The sequence below is a fragment of the Leucopleurus acutus genome (genome assembly GCF_964270905.1).
Source record: "Leucopleurus acutus genome assembly, chromosome: 2".
NCBI classification, from domain to species: Eukaryota; Metazoa; Chordata; class Mammalia; order Artiodactyla; family Delphinidae; genus Leucopleurus; species Leucopleurus acutus.
This window is the reverse complement of record NC_139143.1, coordinates 128232828-128260814: the sequence shown is the minus strand read 5'-3', so window position 1 is coordinate 128260814 and position 27987 is coordinate 128232828. Positions and strand designations below refer to the sequence as shown.

At 38.1% G+C, this 27987-nt stretch overlaps 1 protein-coding gene across 2 annotated transcripts; it reads left to right on the top strand.

Moving 5' to 3' along the window:
* Positions 1-99: 99 nt before the first annotated feature.
* Positions 100-26538, top strand: LHX8 (LIM homeobox 8; the record flags this gene model as incomplete). 2 transcript variants are annotated; one of them, XM_082832608.1, is made up of 9 exons in its annotated part: positions 100-180; positions 2176-2262; positions 2661-2822; positions 6647-6768; positions 8831-9051; positions 9565-9668; positions 14241-14336; positions 21081-21264; positions 26462-26538. In XM_082832608.1, the coding sequence occupies 9 exons, from the start codon at positions 100-102 to the stop codon at positions 26536-26538; spliced, it is 1134 nt and encodes a 377-aa protein (XP_082688734.1). The 2 variants fall into 2 exon arrangements, with proteins under 2 accessions (XP_082688734.1, XP_082688735.1); XM_082832609.1 differs by having other exon boundaries at positions 26466-26512.
* Positions 26539-27987: the final 1449 nt, after the last annotated feature.

The window sequence follows — 27987 nt, the reverse complement described above, 5'->3', positions numbered from 1 at the left end:
TATTAGTGCGCTGGGGCTGGGGAGGCGGGCCAGATCGGCAGACACGGACAGCCTCTGACCCTCTGGAGTTGGTATGTGATAAGCAGCCCTAGCAGTGCCATGTATTGGAAAAGCGAGCAGATGTTTGTGTGTAAACTAGAAGAAAAGGACGTGCCGGAGCTGGCAGTTCCTCCCGAGAAGGTGAGCGACCCGACGCCTGGCCAGACCAGCTGAATCGCAGTTTCCTGCGAGCTGTTTGCGCTCCTAAATGAGGTTCAGAAATTACCTGTAACGGCCTCATCTTCAAACCTGGCAGTTTTTTTTTTTCTTACGTAGTAGCGTTAGTCAGTAATCATTGCCTCCCCTCCCCACAAGCTCACTTAACCTGAGGCCATGGAGACCGTAATTTGGGAGACGAAGCCTCAAGCCTAAGGCGCTCTCGGGTACATGTGAGTCGTGCTTTTGTTGTGTTTGCAGTGGTGAAAGGGCGGTGGGGAGAGTGAGTCGGGAGGTCCAGGCGGCTGTGGGGTGGGAAGGAACAGAGGCGCGGCTTCCCGCTCCCAGCCGCCGGCGGATGCTTGCCGGCCCTAAGGAGCTCCACCGGCTGTAGGGCGGTCCGCGCTGCCGCGGCCCCACAGCGAAATAGAAGCAGACGTGGTTCTAGGAAGGCCTCTGGATCCTAGGGCGGGCTACGAAGGCCATTTTACTTTAAAAGACCGAAAGAAGCCAACCCCAGGGCTCTCGAGTCACACCATTCTTCGAGTAGATGGGGGGAAACTGACAAACTCTCACCTCACTCTGGAGGCAGGAGCCGCGGCGTATCTCGCGTTTTAGGTTTGAAAATCATCTGCAGCCTGTTTGAGCGCCTCCGCCGGACCCGCACTGGGCACTGCTGACTTTGTCTTCGCGCCGACGCTGGCGGGGAACACTCGGCGAACTCGGGGCTCTTCTGCCTAAACTCTTTGTGTCTGCGGCGCTGGGTCCCGAGTAGGGAGCGCACCCGAGGGTCCCGGCGGAGAGCCCGAGGGACCGGGGGGCTCTGACAGTATCTCTTCTGGTGCTACCAGAGTGAGGGAAAGAGGGAGGCGAAGAGACAGAAATGCAGAAGTGTGGGCCGTTTGAGTTCTGGGACCCCCCCCCCCGCCCCCCAAGCTAGAGTTTCCGTAAACGAAGGCAGAAAAAGACCAGAGCGGCTGCGTTTTCGTTTAAGAACAAAACTACAAAGGCTTGGAAACACTTGAGTAATGCGCGTTGTTGCTTTAAAACATTTTGACCGAGGTTGGGTGAGTTTTTTTTTTTTAATGACACAAATTAAATTCAGCTGGATATTTTCCATTATTCGACCCGCTTTTTGCGCTAGCTAAAAATAATCCTTTAGTAGCTCAAATGTTGACTTACCGAGCAATAAGTGGCAATTTACACCTTAAAGAAACGAGTATAAATCACTCGCAGCTCTAATTGCTGTAAGTTTACGAAAGAGCTGCTGGCTCGGTTTAATCTGAAGCATTTTCATTCAAATTGTCATCGGAACAAACACCAGGCTTCTTAAATCCCGCTGTAATTAGCTTTCAAGTATCCTATTAAACCTCTTCACCTTTCGGGCTATCCAATTCAAAAAGCCCCCTTTTAAAAATATATATGTGTCTTGCTCTTTTAATTGAGGCTATTAAAGAAATCAAGTTCCTACCCCCACCCCCTCCTCAAATCCTCTTTTCTTCTCTCCCACTTCACCCCACCCCCATGCACCCCCTTTAGCCGGGTGATCCCTGCTCCGCTGTGATTGACGTCTAGAAAGAAACTGCTTTGTGCCGGGATGATTGTTATTAACTTGTTACCCCCGGCAGGGGGGCGGGGAACCGACGTGCTACGGTGAGCGCGGGGACCCGGGGCCCCGAGACCGCGGCAGCGCGCCGGGCGAGCCCGTGGTGCTCCGGTGGCCGCCTAGTCGCGTGCTGAGGCTGCGCCGCCGCCGCCGCCGCCGCCGCCGCACGCTGCCTGCAAGGGAGGCTGCGTCGGCGTCGGCTTGCCAGGCGCGCGCGGGCCCAGGCGCCCAGACGGCTGCACGTGCGGCCCGGAGCGCCGTGGGCCTTCATTAGTCCGCCCCGCGTGCGGAGAAGCTGAAGCTCTGGGCCGCACGTGCCGGCTCTGAACTTCTCGTCTCTGTTCCTCCCCACTTCCCCGCCCTCACCTCCTCAGTGCCAGGGGCTCATGTCGGAGGAGTGCGGGCGGACTGCAGCCCTGGCGGCCGGGAGGACTCGGAAAGGCGCCGGGGAAGAGGGACTGGTGAGTGGGTAGGGACCCGGGTGGCGGCGAGCCGGGCCGTGGGGAGGCAGCCCAAGGACGAAGGGCTGCTGTCCCCGCGCTCCTCCCCGGGCGCAGTTGGGCCCTCGGGGAGCGGGTGGAGAGGGGTTCTGGGGCGGGGGGAGAAGCTGAGCCAGTGTGGCGGGCTGCGCAGGGCCGCCAGGCGCCCCAGGTCCTTGAGGTCAGTGGTCTGCAGCCCCGGCGGGGGCGTGGTGGGAGCATGGACGCGGGGGGAGAGGGCGAGAAGCGGGACCTCAGAAACTAGGGGTGGTTTGGGGTAAGGGAGGGGAGGCTGTGAGGGAGCCCCCGTGGGTCTGTGGGATGGGGAGAGAAGGAGGGGTCTAGAACCGCCTGAGACCGCGCCTCGTGGCTTCCTGCAGGTGAGCCCCGAGGGAGTGGGGGACGAGGACTCGTGCTCCTCCTCGGCCCCACTGTCCCCGTCGTCCTCGCCCCGGTCCATGGCCTCGGGCTCCGTCTGCCCCCCTGGCAAGTGTGTGTGCAACAGCTGCGGCCTGGAGATCGTGGACAAGTACCTTCTCAAGGTAGGGCGGAGCCGCGAGGCCCAGGGGCAGCGGGGTTCCCCGGGAGCTCTGGGAGAAGAGAAAAGTTTACTTTCCCTCTCTTTTCCACTCAAGTTCTCGCTGGAGATTGTAGACTTTCTCAGCACTATGGCCCAGTCAGGGGCAACTCATGCGGTGGGAAAGAGTGGGAGAAGAAATCTTAGAATACCCGCTGTTGCAAAACTGCTTACGTGTGACCCATCCTGGTCTAGACGTGCCGATACCCTGGGTGGATGTGCTGGAGTTAGCCACCTACTTGTAGAGGAACAGAAGTGGGGAAATGCTTACCCATTCTGGAAACAGGGTCCTGCCCGATTATTTTTACTGAGCCTCGGGTTATGGTCCCTCCACCCCCAATAACACCCACACGTCTGCCTGCTTATGAGGACTCCAGGTCTGTATATGTTGATCGATTTCCCCTTTTCAGTGTCTCCTTTGGTGAGAACCACTGTCAAGTGCCTTAAAGGGTCTTTTCTGGATAGATATTTTACAGTCTTATGTTTATTTACACTAACCTGAGGCTTTTCCAGAGTAAAAGTTCGTAGTAGCATTTAAATGAAAACCATTTTCAATATCTTCCTCCTCTCATTAAGGTTTAATACTTCAGGGCCACCGAATGATTTTTTTTTTGTTAATGTCATCTTCATTGCTTAGTGGAAAAAAATGGAAATTGATGTAAATTTATACAAAACAGAAAGAAAGAAAAATACTTGGGATGAAGTGCTTCAAGTGGTGGTTTGAGAGTTGACTGTCTTGATTTGTTTTACTTCTCAAGATATTGTGGGGGAGTTTTGGAGTACAAATTCTGGCAGGCTAGTTACCCATGTCATTGCATGAAGGATCATAGTCCCTTGTGTCTTAATTCTAATACCATGGAATTTCAACTTCAATAGCTTTTTAAAACCACTATTTAAAATAATGATCTCTCCTACACTGACTTAGTAGCAAACCAGTTCACTTTCTATTCTCCTCACCTCCCCCCACCCCAGTTTTTCAAAAGAATTCATTATGGAGAATATGAATTCAGAAAGCAAATTAGTGAGTTTCTTTAAATTTCTCCCTTAACATACAAAGCTGCTTCATCTGGGGAGTTGGAATGATACCCTGTAGATACAACCCAGATAAAGCACCAAAAGGAGTTTTGGTGAAAACGTTTAAAAAGTGACTAATTTACTTAATTGATGGTTGATTCTTAAAGCTGGCTTTCTCTTTAAATCTGCATTCTTAAGATTCCCATTCCAGTGTTTCCACACCTGAGCCTTTTTGGATATTTAAAAACCATCTTTTGGATCAAACCTAGTTTCTTATTTTCAATGAGCCCTCTCAGTAATTAGCTTAATCTTTAAGAATGTTTCTTGATGGATCTATAATGGATCCACTACACAGCAGAAAGGATAAAGAAAAAAGTTATTATAAAGTGACTCAACATATCCTCTGGAATAGATAAAATCATTTATAGTGTTCATCTTTTATATGTTAACATATGTTTATATGTTATATATGTGTATTGTATAAAATAATGTAAGTTATCTGAAGAGTCTTTTAAAGCTTTCCTTTGTAGTAGGACCAGAGTCCTCTCAATGAAGTCTTCTACGTACAGTCTTAGTCCACCCCTTTTTGTACATATTAGTATATGTACAAGAAAACTAGCTGCTGCTTATTATATAGGAAACTAGTTCTAACAAAAGTTTGACACTTTATGATTAAAAACTGAGTTCTTAACTTTTTTGCCCCCATTTTGTGTGCTTATTCTTCCAGATAAGTTTGAATTCAATTTGAGTCACTGGTGAAAAAATAATTGTTAGACCTAATAGAATATTTGAGGGTATAACTGTTTAATATAGAAAAACACCATATTGTGAGGCAAGTTAAATGGAGTTAGAACATAAAACATGAGAGGAGTTAGATGCATCTGTTGCCCCATCTAATACTTCAGTGTCCTGTCATTTGAGTGATTTTTTTCTGGCTTGGTCCTATATATGTATACATACAGAGATTGGATCAATGTAGCCATCAGGAAAGGTTTATAGTCGCCAGAATTTTCTCTGTTCACCTTACTTTCATCTCTGGAAAAGAAATGGAAGATGAAGGAGATTTTTTTTTTTAAGTAAACTTTGAGGAAGGGTGGCAAACCAGGCGTTACATCTGGCTTTAGGGAACTAGAGAATGGCCATGACTCTTGCCCTGAAGCCTGCATCTAGCCTTGCTTAAAAAAAAAAAAAAAAAAAAGAGCCTGGATAACATCAAAATGCAGAAGGCCTTAAACAGTGGAATACTAAAGGAAACCTGTATTTCTACACTTTAACTTAATTGGGCCTGTTTGAGGGAAAAAATAGAAAGAAAATGCATCTCTAATTAATAGGACAGCATTCACCATTGTTAATTTTTTTTATTTCGATTTCCTCAGATTTTTTTCCCTATTGTTTCCTATTGCTATTTTCCCTGTTTTCTTGTATGGTGAGCATGTAGTTCTTTTATAGCAAGACCAAAACTTAAAATTTCACTAAAATGATACTCTCATTAGTGCTTTGGAAAGAGACACATAACTGTAATTAGAAGCCAGTGAAACTTTCTTCAGCTTCGAAGGACCTTTTATATTCCATATCACAGAAAAATATGTTGAACAGTAACGCTAATATGATAGAATCATTGGACAAGATAGTCTTTATTATGAAATAGTTTAGCAAAAGCTGTATTTCACAATTTCCCATTTTTCCAATTTCCTAATTCTTATATTAGGCATTAGATCCATTTGTAGAGTATAACTGGTGTTTTTGCATCATTGCCGTTGTTTTAAATGAAATTTAATTAAGCATAAGCCTAGTTCTTGTGTCCATTTAACAAGAGCAAAATTTAGGAGCCTGCATTACAGGCAAATTGAATTCAATACACATCTTCGTTTTTGAAGGCTAAAGGTGTGCCGCTTATACTATGATAGCAACAGTTTAAGGTAAGGCTATTTATGATTTGTCCCCTGATTTGACAATGTTTCATGCTCCTATATAGAATATAAAGTGCTGTGATTTATTAAATTAAATCAAAGCATTTAATGTCTTACTTCCTGAAGTATAAATGGCAAATAGTTGGGTACCTTTTTAGAACTGCTTATAATAGATTTATTTTTTTCCTCTAGTAACCAAATCATTAAAGTAGGGTTACCAATGCTTTTTGTTTTGATTATTTAATGTTAGATGGGAGCCAGGGCTTTGACCATTTCAACATTTAAATCTACCTTAGGAATTTCTGTTTTGTAAGTAAAATGGATTGCCTGGCTTCTTTACACGGGTAAGTATTTCTTACAAAGCTTCTTTTCCATTTTCTTTCTCACTTTAACTAAAAAGTAGATTGAGAAGGGATGTGGCTTGAATTCTTTAGCTACCATGTTTCACGGTGGGAAGAATTTGGTCAAGGAAAAAAATATAAAACCAATATGTAGGACTTTAAAGTGGCCAAAATTTTCCCTGTGTTCATATACGTTCGATAACAAAACAAAACAAAAACAAACAAAAAAACCCTGAATAGACACTCAATTAAAAAAAAACCCTGAATTTTTCAAAAGTATATTTTAAAAATTAAACACAAACTGTATAACATGCTGCTGTGATTTTCTGGTTGAGGTCTAAAAGAGAATATATCTAGATGGGTATTTGTGTAAATGACACCTCTTAGATAGAAACATTCAGAGCATGTGTTAAAATATTAAGAGGCCAGCTTTTAAAATTGCCTGATACAGAAAACCAATGAAGGATACTCTTAAGTGTGTGGTATTAGAATGGCTTTTCATCCTAACCCCTTCTTCTTCACAGGTGAATGACCTGTGCTGGCATGTTCGGTGTCTCTCCTGTAGTGTCTGCAGGACCTCCTTAGGAAGGCATACCAGCTGTTATATTAAAGACAAAGACATTTTCTGCAAACTTGATTATTTCAGGTACACCGAAACTTTTTTTTTTAGTAAGTAGATACTCCAAGAAGGTATTACACAAAGAGAATTTTGTAAATAGCCTTTCTTGTCCAGTTTTATTTACTGAAGCCCACTTTTTCTTATACAATGGATTTCAAAATGAGAATGCTTCATATTTTTGAGGTATAATTTGTATTAAAACAAATAAAATTAGCATGCTTATGTGTTTTAGGAACTCAGTATACAAAAATTAATTTTAAATAATTATTTCCACTTTGGCGAATGAAAGTTTTAGGTATTAAAAACAGGGAACTTCTTTGCTGTGCAGAGATATAAAGTATGAAATATAAGATGACTTATTATAACAAAGCCCTTTGTTCAGGGGGAGTAGCAAGACAAAAATGAAGTAATTATGGGGGAAAAACAATCAAGGTTTTGTTGTGCTTTTTCCAGTTTACTATAGAATGACCCCTCGTAATATACCTATAAAATGCCAGCAGTTTGGAAACTGATTAAACCATATTATTCAGAAGAAGTGACCATTCCAGTATCGGAAATACACCAAGTCTAATTACGTATTCTGCCTAAAAATCCTGTTTCTTTTGTCCGTTCTTTGATCTTTGCTTTGTGAGACTGTATTTGCCTAGGATATTAAATGTAACATTTTCTCCACATGGTCTCTTTATAATAGTTTAAATATAAAGTTTCTTCTAAGATAGCTCTCCACTAAGAATTAAATTCTGTCTTGAAATTGAAATCATCCTTAAGCATGACTTTTGAAAATTATCACATTTTTTCCCTATTTGCATTTCCAAACGAAGAAGAATGTTCATTGTGAAATTGGGAAGTTAATAATACATACTGAAGTTTGTAATACTAATTATGTTATTTATACTCAATTTCAAAAACTGATTTAAGAGAGTTTAGTGATTGATTTGAATAAAATTGCTAGGTAATTTAAAGCACTTCATGAAATCCAGAGTCCTTTATTTTATAAAGTCATAGAATTTTATAATTACCCAAAACATATATTTCTCATTAGGTTTGCTCTCTGTTTCCTCAAAAATAGTAGCAGTTTGCCTCCTCTTTCACTTAAGATATGCTAATCTTAATTTTTTTTTTTTTTGGTAATTTAAAGCCCCTTGAAATGTTTGGTTTCAGAGACTTATTGAAAGTCTAGTTCTTCAGGATTTTTTTTTATACTTCATATTTTATTATATTCTGAAATTTATTTTTATGATACAGTTTTTCAGATTAACTTAAAAACTGGCAATACCTCTGTACTCTAGTTTAATGTGGATATGCCAGGTTATGACTGCAATTGTGGTAGGAGATATGACAGAGAGTGTCTGGTCACTAGGACTGAGAGAAAAAAGAAATCTTTACATCTGGCATTTTGTTAAGATTAACTTGCATTTAATGTCCAGATATGTGTCTAAAAGTTTTAGGTAATATTTCCCCTTCTCTTGTGGATGGTATTGCAACAGTTTGTTCACCAAAGGAAACATTTCTGAGTTTTCCTTCACTGAGGTTTCTGAGGTTTCCTCACACCAGAGTGAACAATTTCTGTTCTATTCATTCTTTGATAATATCAATTTAAAATGTTTTAACTTTAAAAAAATATTTAGAGCATTTTCTAATTATCTCAACTTGGTTTTAAGACGTCATTATTTATATCTTCAATGGTATGCTTTTGTATTTTTAGGTTTCAGTCTCGAGTGTGTGTGTGTGTGTGTGTGTGTGTGTGTTATGTTGAGTCTCTAGGTAATTTATAAATGCACTGATGTTTGTTACAAGAAGGATACTGAAACTCCTATGTCATTTATTTTAAAAGAAAAAAAATCCTTTTCTCCTTTAGAGTAACAATGAGAAGGTTTTATTTTATAAACAGGTTTGAATTATGATCCCATCTCAAGTCTCGATTGTGTACCATATGACTTTTAAAAAATAATTGATTCCTGTTTCCTTTTCAAAAGATTTAAATACTTGGGTTAATCCAATGAGTAAATAATGTGTTAATTTAATCTTAGACTGATGAATATCTCACCAAGCATTAAAATCTTCACCTCCCACCCTTCTATTTATGTAGAAGGTATGGAACTCGCTGCTCTCGCTGTGGGAGGCACATCCATTCTACTGACTGGGTCCGGAGGGCCAAGGGGAATGTCTATCACTTGGCGTGCTTTGCCTGCTTTTCTTGCAAAAGGCAACTTTCCACAGGAGAGGAGTTTGCTTTGGTGGAAGAGAAAGTCCTCTGCAGAGTACATTATGACTGCATGCTGGATAATTTAAAAAGAGAAGTGGAAAATGGTAAATATATACTTAAAATACTTTTGAATCTTTTGGGACAGTGAACACAGGGACAATAACGATTTTTCCTAAGGTCGTCTTAAAGCATTACTTTGTGCAGTGTAATTGTGGTGAAACTCATTAAGCCCTCTACTGTTAGTGATGGTCTCCATCTGTTTATTTACAAGAAAAGCCATGGCATATGTATTCGCCTTGTGCCATATTCTCAGGAAGCAGCCTTGAGTTTAGGGTTCTGTTTTGCTTTTGTAACCATTTGTTTCCTTGTATTTGCCTTTGTAAGGATGAGCCTTAGATGTGCACTTCCAAATTGGTACACTTTTGACTAAATATACAAGCCTACAGATGGAATATTGTTTCCACAGTATGTTTCTAGTATGTTCTAAAACTTAAGGGATTTGGCAAACTAGATGTATACAGTTTCATACCAAGCCAAGAGATGCAAGAAACCTATTATTGTATGATTGTTCATACAACAACCTATTATTGTATGAATGGTGTGTTTTTTAAATGCAGGTAATGGGATTAGTGTCGAAGGCGCCCTCCTCACAGAGCAAGATGTCAATCATCCAAAACCAGCAAAAAGAGCTCGAACAAGCTTTACAGCAGATCAGCTCCAGGTAGACATGACAATGAATTTATGAGTTTTTGAAGCCCTTCCCCACCTAAAAAAAAAACAAAAACCACCAAACCCAAACTAACAAAGCCAAACAAAAAATAATCTCTATGGTGTCTTAAAACATTTTTGTTTTCAAAAAGGTTAGCCTGTGCTTTTTGTGAAAACTAACTTGTTAGATGTATGAAAACATTGCCCTAAATATTGTTTATCAATATTTTGAGAGTCATGATGTGATATGAACTCGTCATTCAAGTTCGTCTCCCTGGGGTCTGTTAGCATTTACATCAAAGTGGAAACAAAATGTTGATCTGTTCTGACTTCCTGATAAAAATTACTTTAACCCAGGCATTTACATTACTACATGTAATTGTGCTAGAAGATAAAATATTTGGGGACTCTTAACAGAAAGAGATGCTCAGTGTGTAGGTCTGTGGGACACTAATGTGTTCATCTTTTTAACAAACCACATTGAGTCTTTTAATGGACAAGATTGTACATTTTCTGAGTAGGAAAGAATTGTAAACGCTTTACCATAACTAGGAGTCTACCGATTGACTCCAATCAAGTAGACCCTTCTTGTTTTTAAAGAGGGTAGAGGGAGTAATTCTATAATTTGATGCTAGAGGTTCATTATGTTCCCTGAAAAGGAGGGATTATTTTCAACTTAGTTGCCCTTAATATAATTGTCATAAGTTCTGTTTATACAAATTGTCTTGAAAGTAATGAAATAATTACTCCTTGCTTTATATTTAAGTCTACGCATACAATGATTCTTTCTGGCATTTTTTTTCAGATAAAGAAATCACATTTTCTAAAAGATTAATGTGACTGAAATATTTGTTTTATGTTAAGGAGAGGTAACATCTGTAAAGCGCCTACCATGTATAGCTGGGTGCTTTACACATAGTATCCATCTTAGCTCAGACTTGTAAGGATATTTATACAATGTTAAGAAATGAAGGTAATATTTTGAAAACTCACTTATAGTATTCTAATACTTGGCAGTATTTAAGATGAATGCAGTAAAAGAGAGGATTTTTATTTTGAGAATGATTAAGAAAGAAGCCTTGATATGACACAGATATTCCAAGGGAACTTAATGGCATTGGAAGCAATCTAGCATTAAAATCTAGATCTATTCTAAAAAATTTCCAAAAGATTGTTTTTGATTTCTTAATTTAGGCATAGACTGCATGGTCAGTAAGTAGGAAATGAAAGATAAGGCAGTTGAAAGAGATATCTGTTTGAACCCTGCTTTTCTGGGTGCCTCATTTGGTTGTAATGAAGATCACGTAAAGCCCCAGGTTAGGAGATATGAATAGCTGTGGGAGATCTGGCAGCAAAATACCCAGTAGTTAAAAGGTGTCTGAGTTAAAATATAATCTCTAATATAAATATGTTCTGTTTATAAAGTGGGCGGTTTCCATGAAAGCCTGGCTGTAACTTTAATAATCATAAGGTTGATATAAAAATTTATTAGTAAAAGGATACTGAAAATTTGAAACCACTTTAGGTAGATATACAATCTCATATAGGAAGATAGAGGCACTAATTAAATAGAAAGGGAATAATATTTGTGGAGGTCTTTGTATACCAAGTCTTATGCCAGACACTTCTTCTACATTATCTTCTTTTATCTCTTACAATTCCTTGATCTAGGTAGCCTCATCCAAGAAGTGTAGGGACTCCCCCAGAGCAGACCACCAAGGGAATGGCAGAGAAGAGATTTGGACCCTGCTCCCCAAACCTCTGGTCTTTTCATTTTGCTTGGCCTCCCAGGAGACCATGAGTAGAACTGTGCCTTAACAAAGCTCCACTTAATGGCAGTGGCAGCTAAAACAAGAGTGAGATTCTGAATCTTGTAGATAGCCTTATAGTTTTAAATTGCAAATGTGCATAAACTATTTAAGCCATGCATTATTATATGAAAATGTGATCTGAATCATGTTTTAAAAATTTATATCAGGATTATAAGTTTTTTAAAATGGAAGCAGAAATTATATACTTTCAAAGCATGTTCTCATTTATTCAGTATTTATTAGCATCTATCTGTGCCAGGAATGGCTGAAACAAATGAGACACAATCCTTGTCCTCAAGTGTTCTTTGTAGCTTAGGAATCTAGGATAAGTTGAATCATTATACGTTGCCAGAACCTCTAATAAATCAGGCAGTGTACCTCATTGTCAAATTGTCCTACTTTTCAGACAGCTGAATATATTTAAGTAGTGCTTGAATTTAGCAAAACAATAAAATATAGGTGATCAGTAAGTCAAGACTATTCATAGACTACCTGGTTTGGACTTATACGACTTAAAATGAGAGGAACAAACAAATTTCCCAAATTCTTCTTTAGAAGCTTATGGGAAGAAAAAGTAGTTTGACTTTCAGAATAGAGTGCTATTTTGTGTTGGCAAAAATATTTCAAATATTGTCTCATTTGTATAAATTGTATTTTAAAAGTTCTGACAATACTATGGTTTGCTTATTGTAATTGGAAGTATTTGCTCAATGATTATTAATGTTAAACATGCCAGGGTTAGCACCTACTTTAATCTGCTTTCAGATCAAGTTGGTCAGCTGCTACTATGCAGACTCCTCACATTTCTGGTAGACATTCTGGCCTTAAAATGATGTGTCTACAGAGGCTTGCTCCTTGACCATGTTAAAAGAGCTCAGAAAAGGAGTAGGGTGGGTTTTGGCATCATTAGTGACCAGAGTAATGAAACCAAGTTAAAATTAGAAGGGTTCTTTTGTGAGACTAAACACTGATGAACACATCTTACTTTTCCTTTAGCATATTCTAGCTTTAAACCATCAGTGTTGATTTAAGTTTTCCTTTATTCCTTAATGAGAAATTGCTTTAGTAAATGTAATTTACTTCCATTATTAAACTTGTGAATTTGAAATGCATTTGTGAAAAGCATGCTGTTTTTGTTTTATAAATTATCAATAATGGCCTTACAAACAAATCTTCAAATATCTGTTCAGCTTTTCTGCTTGAAAAATTAAAAAACAAGACATAATTAATTTGTTCATTCTTTTTTCTCTTTGGGATGTTACATGCTCAACTACGTATAAACACAACTCTATTTGTACATGAAGATATTAAAGTTAACACATTTGGAGTAGGAGAGGAAGAAAGAAGTGAGCTGGGCGAGATTATTAACTTTTAGGCTGATTCTGCCCATTTTTTTAAAGAAAAAATACATGTGCTGTTTACAGCGAGTGTGTGGACAAGTGTAGTTGGATAGGAAGCCAGGAATACCTTACTCTGGAAGAGTCACTATCAGCGAGAACTTAACTGAAAAAAATTATATAATTTGTAAACTTCATAAGGTTTCCTGGAACAACATCGGTCTTTTTCTCCACGCTATCTTCAGATTTTCCTCACATTGTCGAGGTTCATTCCGTCACAAAGTCTTCACTGTGTGACAGGAAGGGGGATTAACTCCTGCGGATATGAAGAATAAGACAGTCCCTTTGCCCTCAAGAAACTCACTATCTGCTATGGAGAGCTCGACTTGCTAACACATTAGTTAGCTACCCAGTGACAAGTGCAGTGGCAAAAGATAGTATTATATGAGGAGCATAGTGGAGAATGCAGTTAATCTTGCCTCCTGGAAATGGTGTCTGAGGTCAGCAGGACTTAAGGTCATTAGGTAGATTACCCCCATCACATGCCCACAGACATGCACAATCATGTTGGGTGCCAGACTCCCCTTTCTCATTCTTATAATACTTGCTTTATATTTTATAATACTTCCCTCTATTGACTTTTAAGTAATAAAATTCAAATATCCCACTTGATTTCCGTGATTTCCTTTTCTGAAAGAATCCAAAGCCCTTGGTGTGTGCTTTTATTCTGGTACTCCTCCCTCCCCCCCACCCCCACTCCTCACCTCTCACTTTAGCTTGTATTGTTGCTAATTATTGGCATGCGTATATCTTCTCCTAGGAAGTTGAGACCAGAATCACTTGGGAGCTTTTCCATCTATAAATGTTTAGATCTCAGGAAATTCTTATTCAATGGGCTGATGGGTGTCTCTTTTTAAGATCCCAGATGTTCCTTTGCATAGAGCAAGTGCTCAAAACAATTAATGATGGAGTCATTACATCTGTTGCACTGTCTACTTTTGCAGACTGGTAAAAATTGTGGTAGGGGCCTTGAACCTGTTTTGCTCAGTAGGGGCTGAAGATTAAAAAAATATTTTTTTAAGTTTTTTAATGCTAGCAATTTTTAACAAAATGGAAAAAATAGTAAAGAGACTTATACTATTATGCATTTATGGGTTGTCAGAATGGAAGAAAAGATGAGCTTATTTTTAACAGCATAGTTGAGACAAGTTTTTATGTTGAAATAGATTTTTTTTAAGATTTCAACATAGCAACTTGTGCATAAATGTACACAGTATGCATTCTTTTTTTATACATACTTCCCCATATTGATTTTCAAGTAATAAAATGCAAGTATCCCATTTTCTTGTGCATGTCTTATCTCTCCTGTCATCAAAATGCATAAGATTGAGCTTCTTATTTTTAGCTATTTACCACCTACACTTTTTTAAAAAACAGGTTATGCAAGCACAATTTGCTCAGGACAACAACCCAGATGCACAGACCCTCCAGAAACTGGCAGAAAGGACAGGCTTGAGCAGACGTGTGATACAGGTGATTATTTTAAAGGTTAATCAAGAGATGTTAAAAGTTCTAGGTCTTTTTTTTTCCCCCTTTTGGTATCTGGTTTATTTCACTTAGCATAATGTTCATCCAGGTTGTAACATGTATCAGTACTTCGTTCCTTTTTATGGTTGGATAATATTCCAGTGTATGTACCACATTTTATTTGTCCATGGACGAATATTTGGGTCGTTTCCACTTTTTGGCTATTATGAATAATGCTGCTATACATATCAGCACACAAGTATCTGTTTGAACGCTTGCTTTCAGTTCCTTTAGATATATACCTAGGAATGGAATTGCTGGATCATATGGTAATTCTGTGTTTAGCTTTTTTTTTTAATAGATCTTTATTGGAGTATAATTACTTCACAATACTGTGTTAGTTTCTGTTGCACAACAAAGCGAATCAGCCATATGCATACACATGTCCCCATCTCCCCTCCCTCTTGAGCCTCCCTTCCACCCTCCCTATCCCACCCATCTAGGTCATCGCAAAGCACCAAGCCTATCTCCCTGTGCTATGCTGCTGCTTCCCACCAGCCAACTATTTTACATTCGATAGTGTATGTATGTCGATGCTACTCTCACTTCACCCCAGCTTCGCCCTGCCACCCCACGTCCTCAAGTCCATTCTCTATGTCTACATCTTTATTCCTGCCCTGCAACTAGGTTTATCAGTACCATTTTTTTTAAGATTCCATATATGCGTGTTAGCATAATGAAACAACAGACAAAGGATTAATCTCCAAAGTATACAAACAGCTCATGGAGCTCAATATCAAAAAAACAAACAATCCAGTTAGTCTAGGTCTTTAAAAGTGTAAATTGTTGTGGGGGGGTTTGTTTTGTTTTTTGTTGTTGTCATTGTTTTGTTTTGTGAAGAAATGTGAAAGCATTAGCTTGCCATTTTGGGTCTCTTCACACTCGAATCAATTTTTTTTAAAACCTGATAATTAGCCTGCTAGTCTAGGCTTCCATTTGTTGACCATTCATTCATTGCTCAGAGCAACCCTAAGGATCCTCAGGCTAAAAAGACAGCTGTGGTTCCAAGCTAGATCTGGTTTTGAGGCCAGAATTTTTTTCTACTTTTCTATTATTGTGTATGTGAGTGAGTTGGGGAGGGGTGGGTAAGAGGTGGGATATCTATGGCCTTTGTTAAAGATCCTGGAAGAGGGAGTGATGTAAACAAAACTAGGGAAGGATGAGTTAGAGCAAATCTGTTGACAGATAAGATTTATGTTTGCAAATTGTGGGGAATGGAATTATTGGAGCTGAACTTGGAGAGGCTGTACACGTAGAGTTCTCTTCTGAGCAGGAAGAGATTTTACATGATTTTAGGAAGAAAGGTCTGGTGACAGTATGTGGGAAGAATTAGAGTTGGGAGAGGCTGCATAGAAATTGACACATTAGGTGTGATGCCCAGCAAAATAGTAATTTTTTTGAAAAGAGATTTAACTGAGGTAGTGGCCTAGAATTCATCCGAAAACGTTTTATTGACTGAACACTGATGGCAGGTACTGGATGCTAGAGAGACAAGAAAAGGACCTGGATACTGTAATGGGGAAGCAGAGAGACATCAAAGATGACTCTTAAATTTGAAGTCAAAGTTCCATGGGAATGGTGCTATTGACAGAAATATTATAGGTGTTTTTAAAAACGGGTTTGGTAGTTGGGAGGGAGATGAATTCCCTTCTAGCTGTGATAATCAGATAACGATGGTAGCAGTTGAGCACATAAACAGGTATTTTAAGGATGAACAGGACTCAGACAGAGAGATCCAGTCCCATGAAATTGGGTAAGATCCTTTCAAAAGATATCACGGACAATAAAAAGGGAAGAACGGACTTTATGGAGAGAGCTGTTTGAATTGGGCCATTACAGTCAGAATCAAGGAATGAATCTGGTATAGAAGCATCATGGAGGGCCAAGGAGTTAGGTGGGTTCAAGATGGAAGTGGTCAACTGTGTCAAGATTTTCTACTACCTTCAGATCAGGGAAGTGGAAAATAATTTTAAATAATATTTAAGGTTAAAAAAGGTGTAAAGAATTAATAATGCTAGTGACTGTAACTATCGAGATGAAGTTCAGTGGGGAGAAAAAAGGTTAAGTCCAACACTGCACATATAATGTTTTACTTCTTAAATTGGGTGATTGGTAAACAGGTATTTATTCTTTAGTTTATTAAGCCTGAAGTATTTCATAATTAAAAAATCATTTATACCAAGAAGTCAGTGGGAAAGACCTGATGATATTGTATCTTCTCCAAAGACCTAGATTCCCAGTGGATTTGGTTGGGTGCAGTGTAATGAGGCTCTCTGAAGAGGCAAGTCCTGTGACCTCAGTATTTTTCAAATGTCCAGGGTATTGTGTTTGTTTCAGAGTGCCAAATTTTAGAAAGGGACTAACAGGGAACCAATGTGAAAAGAGTGCTCCCTTTACAGGAAAGTTAAGGTCATGAAAGTCTAGAAATTATGTGCTGGTATTAACAGCAACAGGGATATTTATCTGGAAAAAAGATCCAGAGATGGTAAGGGAAGGAATATAAACAGTATAAACATAATAGGTATCTTTTTTTTTTTTTTTTTTTTTTTCAGAATAGGTATCTTTAAACGTATGTGAAAGGCTGTCCCACAGGTGGCGGGATTGGGTATCTGCAAGGGAATGTAGGAAAGAAACAGATTTCACTCACTATCAAGAATTTTCTCAGTATGTAAGTCTACAAAAATGGCATAGGCTACCATCGAGGTAGTGAGTCCCTGTACCTGGAAGTGAAGCTTCCTTTGTTGAGGTAGTTCAAACTTAATGGTCTGAGGGGTCCTTGTAATCTAAGACTCTATATGTTCAATGACAGTGACTGCTGTAGCTAAGTCAGATTCATGATTATTATGTTTTAGATTATTTTGAAGTTGGAAGGAAAGGAAAACGGAGGGTTTTCTGAGAGCTTTTCTTATTATTTGAAGAAATAAGGACCGCAGACAGACATCTGTCATGTAATTTCCAGGTATTTAGGTCACCAGTATTATGAGCAAGTTAACTTCATTTCAAGCACTAGAACTTGGAGAACATGCTGTTGGATGGTGGCTTTTAATATGTGAGGATTGAATTTAAATATTTTTGATAAGATGGCAAAGGAAGGAGTACTAGCAATTCGAATATATAGTCCATCACAGTATTTTTGAAGGATTAATTACAGTGATCTCAAATCGTAGTCATAACCTCTTCGCCTAGCCTACTTCCTAGCATTGGGCACACTTTAGAAAAGTTAAAGAAAAGAGATTTGATTACTAGGCCTTGATTCTGATATGCAAACTAGGCTACCCAAAGATTAGGTAGAAGTAATGTTCTTATACAGGGTGTAAGTACAGGTCTCACCTTTACTAGCTAAAGTCTGCATAGTGAGACATTATAACAGAGCAGATCGTCATTGAGCTGAAATCACAGAATAAAGATGGATGATTTTACTTTTCACACTCTGCATTCAGATACAATCACTGTTAACATACCCTTTCAGAGAGGTGAATTATGAATTGTGTATCTTACAGAAACATGATAAAACACTGCTATTTCTTCCAGTCAGTGTGCTCGAAGTTCGCTTTCCATATTAAGATCTACATCTTTTTTTTTTTTTTTTGGCGATATGCGGGCCTCTCACCGTTGTGGCCTCTCCCGTTGCGGAGCACAGGCTCCGGACGCGCAGGCTCAGCGGCCATGGCTCACGGGCCCAGCCGCCCCGCGGCACGTGGGATCCTCCCGGACCGGGGCATGAACCCGTATCCCCTGCATCGGCAGGCGGACTCTCAACCACTGCGCCACCAGGGAAGCCCCTACATCATTTTTATTGCTACACATATTGAGCATAGCACAATTTATTTAGTTTATTTCCAATTTTTTACTATCATAAAAATGCTGTAGTGAACAACATTGTGTGTATACCTTGCATGTTTGTTCGGTAGTGTCCGTAGGATAAATTTCTAAAAGTGGGATTGTTGAGTCAAAAGATAAAACATTTTTGGGCCTTTGACTGATAGTACAAAAATCGCCTTGCAGAAAGTTCATAACCAATTTATTCTACCAGGACCTATGTGTGAAATTTCCCTTTCCCCAACACACGTAAATCCTAAAAACTGTCATTCTTTTACATCCTTTCCAATTTGGCAGTCAGAAAATGTCATTGTTTTCATGTATATTTCTTTTATTGTCAATAAACCTTAACATGTGTGCTTATTTTGAAAATAAAATTTGTATTTTTTAGTGCTCTTTTCTATTGGGTTATTTCTTTTCTCTTTATCGTACTGATGTTTATTGTTTATCATAGTTAAACTTTCATAGTTTATCAGTTTCCCTTTCACTTATTTTTTCCACATAGAAATTTTTTTTTTTTCCACATAGAAATTTTACATGGTTTTGTATTCAAATCTCTTAATATTTTTTTCTCATAGCTTTGGCTCCACCTAGAGAGTATATCAACATTGGCTTTTGTTTCCTTAAACATTTATGGTCGCAATTATTTACACCTAAACCCTAATTTATCTGGAATTGACTTTTGGTTACATGTTGTAAAGTAGGGATTTTTCTATTTCTTTTCTCCCAAACTATTAGCCAGCTTCCTCTAAATATTATGCCAATACTGATTTCCCAATAATTTAAAACTCCATCTTTTTCATACATTAAATTCTCGTATTTGACTCTTTGGGTTTTCTGAGAGATTCATCTTATGCATTAGTCTTTTCTTTTGCAGAATGTCTACATGGCCTGCTTTCAGCTTATGTATTTTACAATTTAGAACTCAAATTTTTTAAAAGAGTATGTTGCTCATAAGAAATTTTAACCCTTGTTAGAGGTTTGAAAGCAGAAGGAGGAAATTTTAAGTCAGTGAGGAGAGTCAAAAGGACTGCATTTTATTCCTGAAGCTAGGTAGCCCTCATGTCAGAAGTTGTTTTCTGATGTCTGGAATCTTCAACTATATTTTGCTGTGCAAGTTACATGACACTTTGTGTTTTCAAACCTCTCTCTGCTTAATTACCTGTTGATCTTTCCAAGGAGCTATTTGAATTAGCATTAAGGTAGTCATTCTACTGTTTATGTCATGCTTTCGTCATCTTTATTTACAAAGTCTGAGATTTTTAAAAATAACTGAACAGTTTCCATCCAATATATAATTTATTGGAGACATAAGATACTTTGAAGAAACTCTGGGAATCATAGCACCATGTGTTTTAGGTTATATGTAGTCCTCTGGGGTGCTTGTCTTCCGGGCACTGTCAGGGGAAAAGGCAGGTGGCAGCAGTTCCTGCTTACAAGTTGGAGAATGTGTGAGTGTGTCTTCTTGGCTGGGTGGGTGACAGCAGTGGCACCTGTTAAGGAGCCTGTGGAGGAACTGTGACTGAAGACTTTGGGTAAAGTCTCTGTATAGGTACCTAAGAGTCTAACCAACGCTCCAGAAGAAGGGGGAGAAGGCTGTGACTTCTCACTCCTTTTCCTTGATACATGCCTAAGCTTGTTCCTGAAATATACCTCAGGTGCTACCACTCAGCCACGTGCTCAGACGCCATTGTATTATTGGTTTCTGTTCCTTTGGTTTTAACCCCTTGAGTTTATACTTTGCAGACTTCTGTTTGTGAGTCCCAAGGACAAGGTGTGCCTTTTGATATCAGGACAACTTTTTCACATAAATCTTTTTTGCAGCTTCCTTCTGTTCCACATTATTTAGCCCTGATTCCCTAGTGCCATCAAGTACCTACCTACCAGCCCTAGGTAGAGACTTATGCCCCTAGCCTTCTTCCCTGATCCCCAAATGTTCTTACCCTAATTTCCTTAATGTTTTTATCCCTCCACTTCTCTGTCTTCTTATGACAGAATTGTTCTGAGTGATAGCAAATAAATACTATAATATTTTAATAGAGAAACACTCTGTAGACAAGTTTTATCTAAGAGCAGGGAGTTCAAATGCATGTAGCTTAGATACTGGAAGCAATCTGGGTAGTCTAGCCTTACTTACCCTGACCTGCACATAAAACTCTGCTTACCCAGAATATGCTTCCTTTATTTCTGTGATAGAGTGGACAACAGGCTGGTTAGCTCTTTACATTCGGTGAACTGTTTCACCGGTGGATGTGTTTGTTATTTTATTCTGCTTAAATATCACTAGTTGTTTCTTATTATAAGCCTAACCTTAACCTGCTTCTTAGAGAATAGCCTATGTATTTACTAAGAGAAATTGAACTGAGCAGGTTACAGTGTGAGTGGAATAACTGAATCAAGAGGTTTGTAGAAAGCTTTAAGCTCTCAGTAGGGATTTTAGTCATTTGAAAAAAGATTTAAAATAAGTCCAGCAGGTGTCTGAGAATACATTTAGTAGTGCATTTTTTAAAGTTTTCTGATGAAAGGACTTTTTCTGTTTTCCTTTTTGTCCTAAATGCCAGTAGTAAAACCAAGGAAACTTTTCTGGAATTTTGAATCCCTTACCCCATTTTTATTTTGGAAGATGCTGGCTTAGTATAGAATCAGTTTTTAAGTAAATCAACAAATAATTATTATTTGGGCAAAGAAAATGACCATTGATAACTGTGCAAAATTGTTTCTCTTGTGTCTACAGAATTCTTTTTTAGAAAGCTTATTTAGATTTATGCTGCGCTTATATGGTAGAGTGAGGTTGCATTCCTTGGTAAACTGAACTGGTAATGTACTCAACTGATGATGTGACATAGCTACATTGCTTTTCTCCTCCCTCAGGTGTGGTTTCAGAACTGTAGAGCACGCCACAAGAAACACGTCAGTCCTAATCACTCCTCCTCTGCCCCAGTCACAGCAGTCCCGCCCTCCAGGCTGTCTCCACCCATGTTAGAAGAAATGGCTTATTCTGCCTATGTGCCCCAAGATGGGACAATGTTAACCGCGCTGCATAGTTACATGGATGGTAGGTATCCTAATATTTAACAGCTGCCTCCCAAGCAATCAACTTCTGGTACCTTCTAATAGTATATTATTGATATACTATTCACATTTTTAACTATTACCTCAGTAGGAGCTGAAAAATATTGTCGGGGGTGGGTGAAGTAGGGAGAACTACCCAACATTCTTACTTCGGTGACTGCCTTTTAAGGGACAAGTTTAACACTCACCTTACGGCTAAAATACAGATATTGATAATGACTCATAGTACTTGATTTTAACTTAGGAAAAACATTCTCTTTGTTTTCTCCTGATAACTATTTAAATAATTTATTTTCCTATGGTCAGAGAAAGTATTCACACTCAGATTTTTAGATTGGGGTTTACTGAGTTTTGTTAAAGAAACTTTTTTATTGAAGCAAAACATACATATAGAAAAGTGCACACATAAGTATTCAGCTTGATGAATTAATAAAATGAACATATCCATGTAAGTACTACCCAGATGAAGTAGTAAAACGCAGTTAGCACCCTGGAAGCCTCTCTTATGTCCCCTCCCAATCATTATCCTCTTCCTCCAAAGTAATATTGTGTTGACCTCTAAAATCATGTTCTAGTTTTGCCTGTTTTTGAGCTTTATATGAATCGAACCATGCAGAATGTATTCTTGTGTCTCACTTCCTTCAACTACAGTGTTTGTGAGATTCATCTGTATTGTTGCAAGAATCAGTGATTTGTTTGTTTTCATTGTTATACAGAATTCCACTGTAGGAATATACCACAATCCACTTTAGGGTTGATAGACATTTGCGTTATTTCCAGTTATGCATATGCTGCGATGGACCTTATTGTACATGCCTTTTGGTGCCCATTAATTCACAGTTTGGTTTGGTATATACCTGGGAGTAGAACATAGGGTCCTGGCTACATATGTTCAATTTTAGTTGATTCTGCCAAAAAGTTTCCAATAGTGGTTGAACCAGTTTATACTGAGACCAGCAGCACATGAGAGTTCAAGGTGCTTCACATCCTTGCTAACACTTGGTATGGTGTGACTTCTTAATTTAGCCAATTTAGTTGTGTAGTGTTATCTCATTATTTTCATTTGCTTTTCCCTCATCACTGATGAGACTGAGCATTTTTTCATTGGGCATTTGTATCTTCTTTTCGTGAAGAGCTTATTCATGTCTTTTGCTTGTTGGTCTGTTGGCTTGTCTGTTTTGTTTTTTCCTTGATTTGTTCTAGTTTTGGCTATATATTGAATATAAATAAGTTTTTTGATGATTGTATGTGTTGCAGATATCTCCTATTCAGTGGTTTGCTTTTTCTCCTCTCTTAAGAGTATGTTTTATTGAGCACAAGTTCCTAATTTTAATGTAGTTCATTTCATCAGTTTTTTTCCTTCATGGGGAGTGCTTTTCTTGTGACCTGTTCAAGAAATTGTTCCTACTCAAAGATAATGAAGATATTTCTCCTATGTTATCTTCTCGAAATTTTGTTAAATTTGTTTTACCTTTGACATTTAGATTTACAGTCCATCTACAATTGAATTTTGTATGTGGTGTAAAATAAGGAGCAAAGTTTTTGTTACGCTTATAAAAGTACCAATTTCTCAGAGGCTTTGCTGTGCCACACTTATCATAAATCAAGTGTCCATATAATTTATGTGTCAATTTCTGTACCCTCTGTTCTGTTTTATTGGTCTATTTATTTTTATATTAATACCTAATTGTTTAAATAATGCTAGGCCTATATTCTTGATATCCAGTAGTACAACCTTGTCCTACTTTGTTGTTCATTTGTATTGCCATAAATTTTTCCACCAAAAAAGAGAAAACAATTGAGATTTTGATATCTATTAGATCCATTTGTAGGAAACTGCTATCTTAATAATATTGTCTTCCATACCATGATCTTAGTCTGTCTTTCTGTTTATTTAGGTCATCTTCAAATGCTCTCTTATATTCTAGAGTTTTCTGTTTAGTAATCTTGCACATGTTTTGTTAGATTTATTCGTAAGTTTTTGCTTTGATGCAGTTGTAAATGGTTTTTCCTCTGTATGTGGAAATCTAGGTTGGCAGCTGTTTTCTTTCAGCACTTTGGCAGTATGAATTACATTGTCTTCTTGCTTCCATTGTTTCTGTTGTTTAGAATATAGATAGTTAATTAACTTGATACCACTTATTGTTGAAGTCAGCTGTTGGTCTTATTCTTGCTCCTTTAAAAGTGAATCTCTTTTTTTCCCCAGCTTTTCTCTTTATGTTTGGTTTTCAGTTTTAGTATAGTGTGCCTAAATATGCTTCTTGAATAGGTAGTTTGATGTATTTCACTATGCAAAAGGATCAGATTTTGTCTCTTCAAGTATGGTTTCTACCCTTATTGAAAAAGTCCATATTTTCCAGCATTTTGACCGTCCATGTTCCAGTCTAGATATTCTTCCGACCTATCTTCCAGTTCACTAATTCTCTCTCTGTCTAGGCTGTAAAACTCATCCACTGAGTTTTTAATTTCAGTTATTGTGTTTTCAATTTGTAGAATTTCCATTTCATTCTTTTATATAGTTTCCACTTCTGTGCCAGAATTATCTATTTTATCACTTTATTCCTTAACAAAATTGTTATATTAATTATAGTTACACTTAAGGACATATCTGACAACTCCAGTATTTTGTGGGTCTGTTCTATTGTTTTTTCCTCTTTGTTTTCATTCAAGTCATGTCTTATTTGCCTTGTTGTTTTTTTTATTGCACTTCAGATGTTAGGTATGAAAACTATAAATAATTTGAGGCTCTGGTTAATATCTTCCACCAGAGAGGATTTAGTTTTGCCTTTGGCAGGCGGTTAGGTCAGAGGGAGATCAACTTAATCCTATCAGGCATCAGTCCTCACAAGGGCTGGTGTATTTCGGGGTCACTACTCCTTGGAACTAGCCTTTTGAGATCCCCCCAAAAAGCTTACATTTTGTTTTGTTTTGTGTCTATCATTTTTTTTTGAATTTTATTTTATTTATTTTTTTATACAGCAGGTTCTTATTAGTCATCCATTTTATACACATCAGTGTATACATATCAATCCCAATCTCCCAATTCATCACACCCCCACCCCCTGCTGCTTTCCCCCGTTGGTGTCCATACATTTGTTCTCTACATCTGTGTCTCAATTTCTGCCCTGCAAACCGGTCATCTGTACCGTTTTTCTAGGTTCCACATATATGTGTTAATATACGATATTTGTTTTTCTCTTTCTGACTTACTTCACTCTGTATGACAGTCTCTAGATCCATCCACGTCTCTACAAATGACCCAATTTCATTCCTTTTGACGGCTGAGTAGTATTCCATTGTATATATGTACCACATCTTTATCCATTTCTCTGTCGATGGGCATTTAGGTTGCTTCCATGACCTGGCTATTGTAAATAGTGCTGCAGTGAACATTGGGGTGCATGTGTCTTTTTGAATTATGGTTTTCTCTGGGTATATGCCCAGTAGTGGGATTGCTGGGCCATATGGTAATTTTTTTTTTTAGTTTTTTAAGGAACCTCCATACTGTTCTCCATAGTGGCTGTGTCAATTTACATTCCCACAAACAGTGCAAGAGGGTTCCCTTTTCTCCACACCCTCTCCAGCACTTGTTTGTTGATTTTCAGATGATGCCCATTCTAACTGGTGTGAGGTGATACCTCATTGTAGTTTTGATTTGCATTTCTCTAATAATTAGCGTTGTTGAGCAGCTTTTCATGTGCTTCTTGGCCATCTGTATGTCTTATTTAGAGAAATGTCTATTTAGGTCTTCTGCCCATTTTTGGATTGGATTGTTTGTTTTTTTAATATTGAGATGCATGAGCTCTTTATATATTTTAGAGATTAATCCTTTGTCTGTTGATTTGTTTGCAAATATTTTCTCCCATTCTGAGGGTTGTCTTTTCATCTTGTTTATGGTTTCCTTTGCTGTTTTAAGTTTCATTAGGTCCCATTTGTTGATTTTTGTTTTTATTCCCATTACTCCAGGAGGTGGATCAAAAAAGATCTTGCTGTGATTTATGTCAAAGCGTGTTCTTCCTATGTTTTCCTCTAAGGGTTTTATAGTGTCCAGTCTTACATTTAGGTCTCTAATCCATTTTGAGTTTATTTTTGTGTATGGTGTTAGGGAGTGTTCTAATTTCATTCTTTTACATGTAGCTGTCCAGTTTTCCCAGCACCACTTATTGAAGAGACTGTCTTTTCTCCATTGTATATCCAATCAGGCATCAGTCCTCACAAGGACTGGTGTATTTTGGGGTCACTACTCCTTGGAACTAGCTTTTTGGGATCCCCAGAAAATCTTACATTTTGTTTTGTTTTGTGTCTGTCATTTTTAACGAGGGCTTCTCTTCAGTGGTCCCTGATCTTTCATATTTATTCCCCACCACCCAAAGTCTAACTCCTGAAAACTTTGCTAAATGTCTCAGCCTCTCACACTCCTTTTCTTTTAAAATTGTTACCAAACTTGTGGAGGAAATGTAGCTTCATTTTATTTCTCTCCTTCTCTGGGACTTGACTTTGCAAGTTCTCACTACCTGGGTATCTTTCAGATGTCTTCAAATAGATTTCTAAAAATTTTGTCCAGCTTTCTTAATTGCTCTTAGAGGGACATTTGGTTTGAAGCACCATAGTTCTTACTGAGAGTGGAAAGTTCATTTTAAGGTTTGATTAAAGAAAAAATCAGAGCCTGTACCATGGATGCATTTACCTACACTAGGATTAAAGTTGTGTGTGTTCACATGAATGACTATAGTGTTGCCCAAGTCAAATGTGTTTTGATGTATGTTTAGGGATGAGGCAGTTCAGCATTCATAAATGAGAATTTGGGGCAGGGGTCACCCTATAGAGGCACCTTCGTATGAAAGCTAGCAACGTCTATGCAGGCAAAGCTCACGTGTTTCTAGCTGCAGGGTAAAGTGCAGTGAATGGGGTATGGATGGAGGACAGTAAAGTGGCAAAAGCTTGTGACCCCAAGTAAAGATTTTGGGGTAAACCATTCCTGGATTCTCATTTAATACTATACTCACTGTGCTGAATAAGCTAATGCTCCTGCTGAGGTCAGTGGAATGAGTGTAGCTTGGTGCCCTCAGCTATAAAATCAGTAGTGAGAGAACATTGCCTTGGATTGTTTTTTGTTTGTTTTTTAAATCAGTTTTATTTACCCTACAAAACTGATCCACAAATTTCTTTCTATTTTGTAGCTCATTCACCAACAACCCTTGGACTCCAGCCCTTGTTACCCCATTCAATGACACAACTGCCAATAAGTCATACCTAATTCCTTTTTTCAGGGATAGAAATGATTAAGGATATAAACTTGTCATTTATTATGTATAAAATACCATTGAAAATATATTAATGTTAATTTTTTATTTAACATCCAAAGCATTTCCAACATCACTTTGCTGCCCAGGTATGTATCTCTAGTTGGCCTGCAAGACACTTTTATTGATTCTTCATTTTTTTGTAAAACTTATGTTTACAAGAAGAAAACAAATCAAAACTTTTTTTTGTATTGTATGGAAATAGTTCACTCGAGTGTGTATCTGTTAATTTATTTGTCATCAAAAGAGCACTTTGCCTAAAAGAAAGGACTGACAAGTGTGCAAAATGTTTACAATCCTTTGTGAAATTGTAGTGTATCATTAGTTTGTATCTGTAAGTTATTGTTATAAATATTACCTGTATTTTTTGTTATATACAGCTTTATACTTTGAAGCTTGTATCTGTGAATTTGCAACTGAAATTTATTTTGCCAATGTTTTCTGAATGAACTGAATAAAGCTTCTGTTGTAGCATGCCATGCAAACACATTATTGTGTTTGTGGTTGATGAACTATGGCTGTAAATAACACTATAGTTTAATAAGCCCATCATTCTAAGTTTATTAAACATTTTTCATTCTTGTGAAAGTTTCAACCAATTAATCCTTTGTGTGTGTGTGTGTGTTTTCAGCAGTAAGTTGACGTTAGCCTCTTTCAAATACAACAATTCTTAATTTTAAAAAGTCATTTTGTTTTGAGCTGTGTTGTGAGTACATTTTAATAGAAAACTTATTTGTAGATGATTGCACTTAACAAAAGAATACATAAAAATATCTAATTTGGCAGATTGTCCCTTTTGAACTATCTAATAAAATTAATACGAAAGAAAAGGCAGAGCACTTTTCAAAATGACCTTTTGGGGTGTCCCAAATCAGAAATGAAATGTGGGCCATAGGAATATTTTTCTTCAGGGTTGAAAAAGGAGGACTAGAAATATTTGGAGTTTGTGATCAATGCTTCTAGAGCAGAGACTCTTTACTTTTTCTTCCTAGTGAACCCTCTTTAGGGATTGTGATTCTGAGAGCTGAAATCTAAACCTCAGGACTTTATCCTATGTAGCAGTGGACACTTGTCTCGGAAATACAAAAGTAAGTAGTGCCACCCTCACTAATTTTTGGGTTTAAAGAATTTAATCAGTACTCACTTCTTGTCTTTTATATACCAATCAGGGGAAAAAAAGGTAGTGAGAAAAAATTCTTAAGAATCTTAAGTTTGCATCTTTAACTTGGCGGATTCACATCTGGCTGAGGACTGGAAGTAATAGTGGAGTATTTGTAATTCTATTCTAGTAATCATAAAAGCAACCAGAAAGCAGTCACGTGGATGTCAGTAACTTACTATCTACCTCAAACCAGAAGCAACAATCCTAAGTTTCACTCTGGGAGAAAGGAGGAAATAAAGTG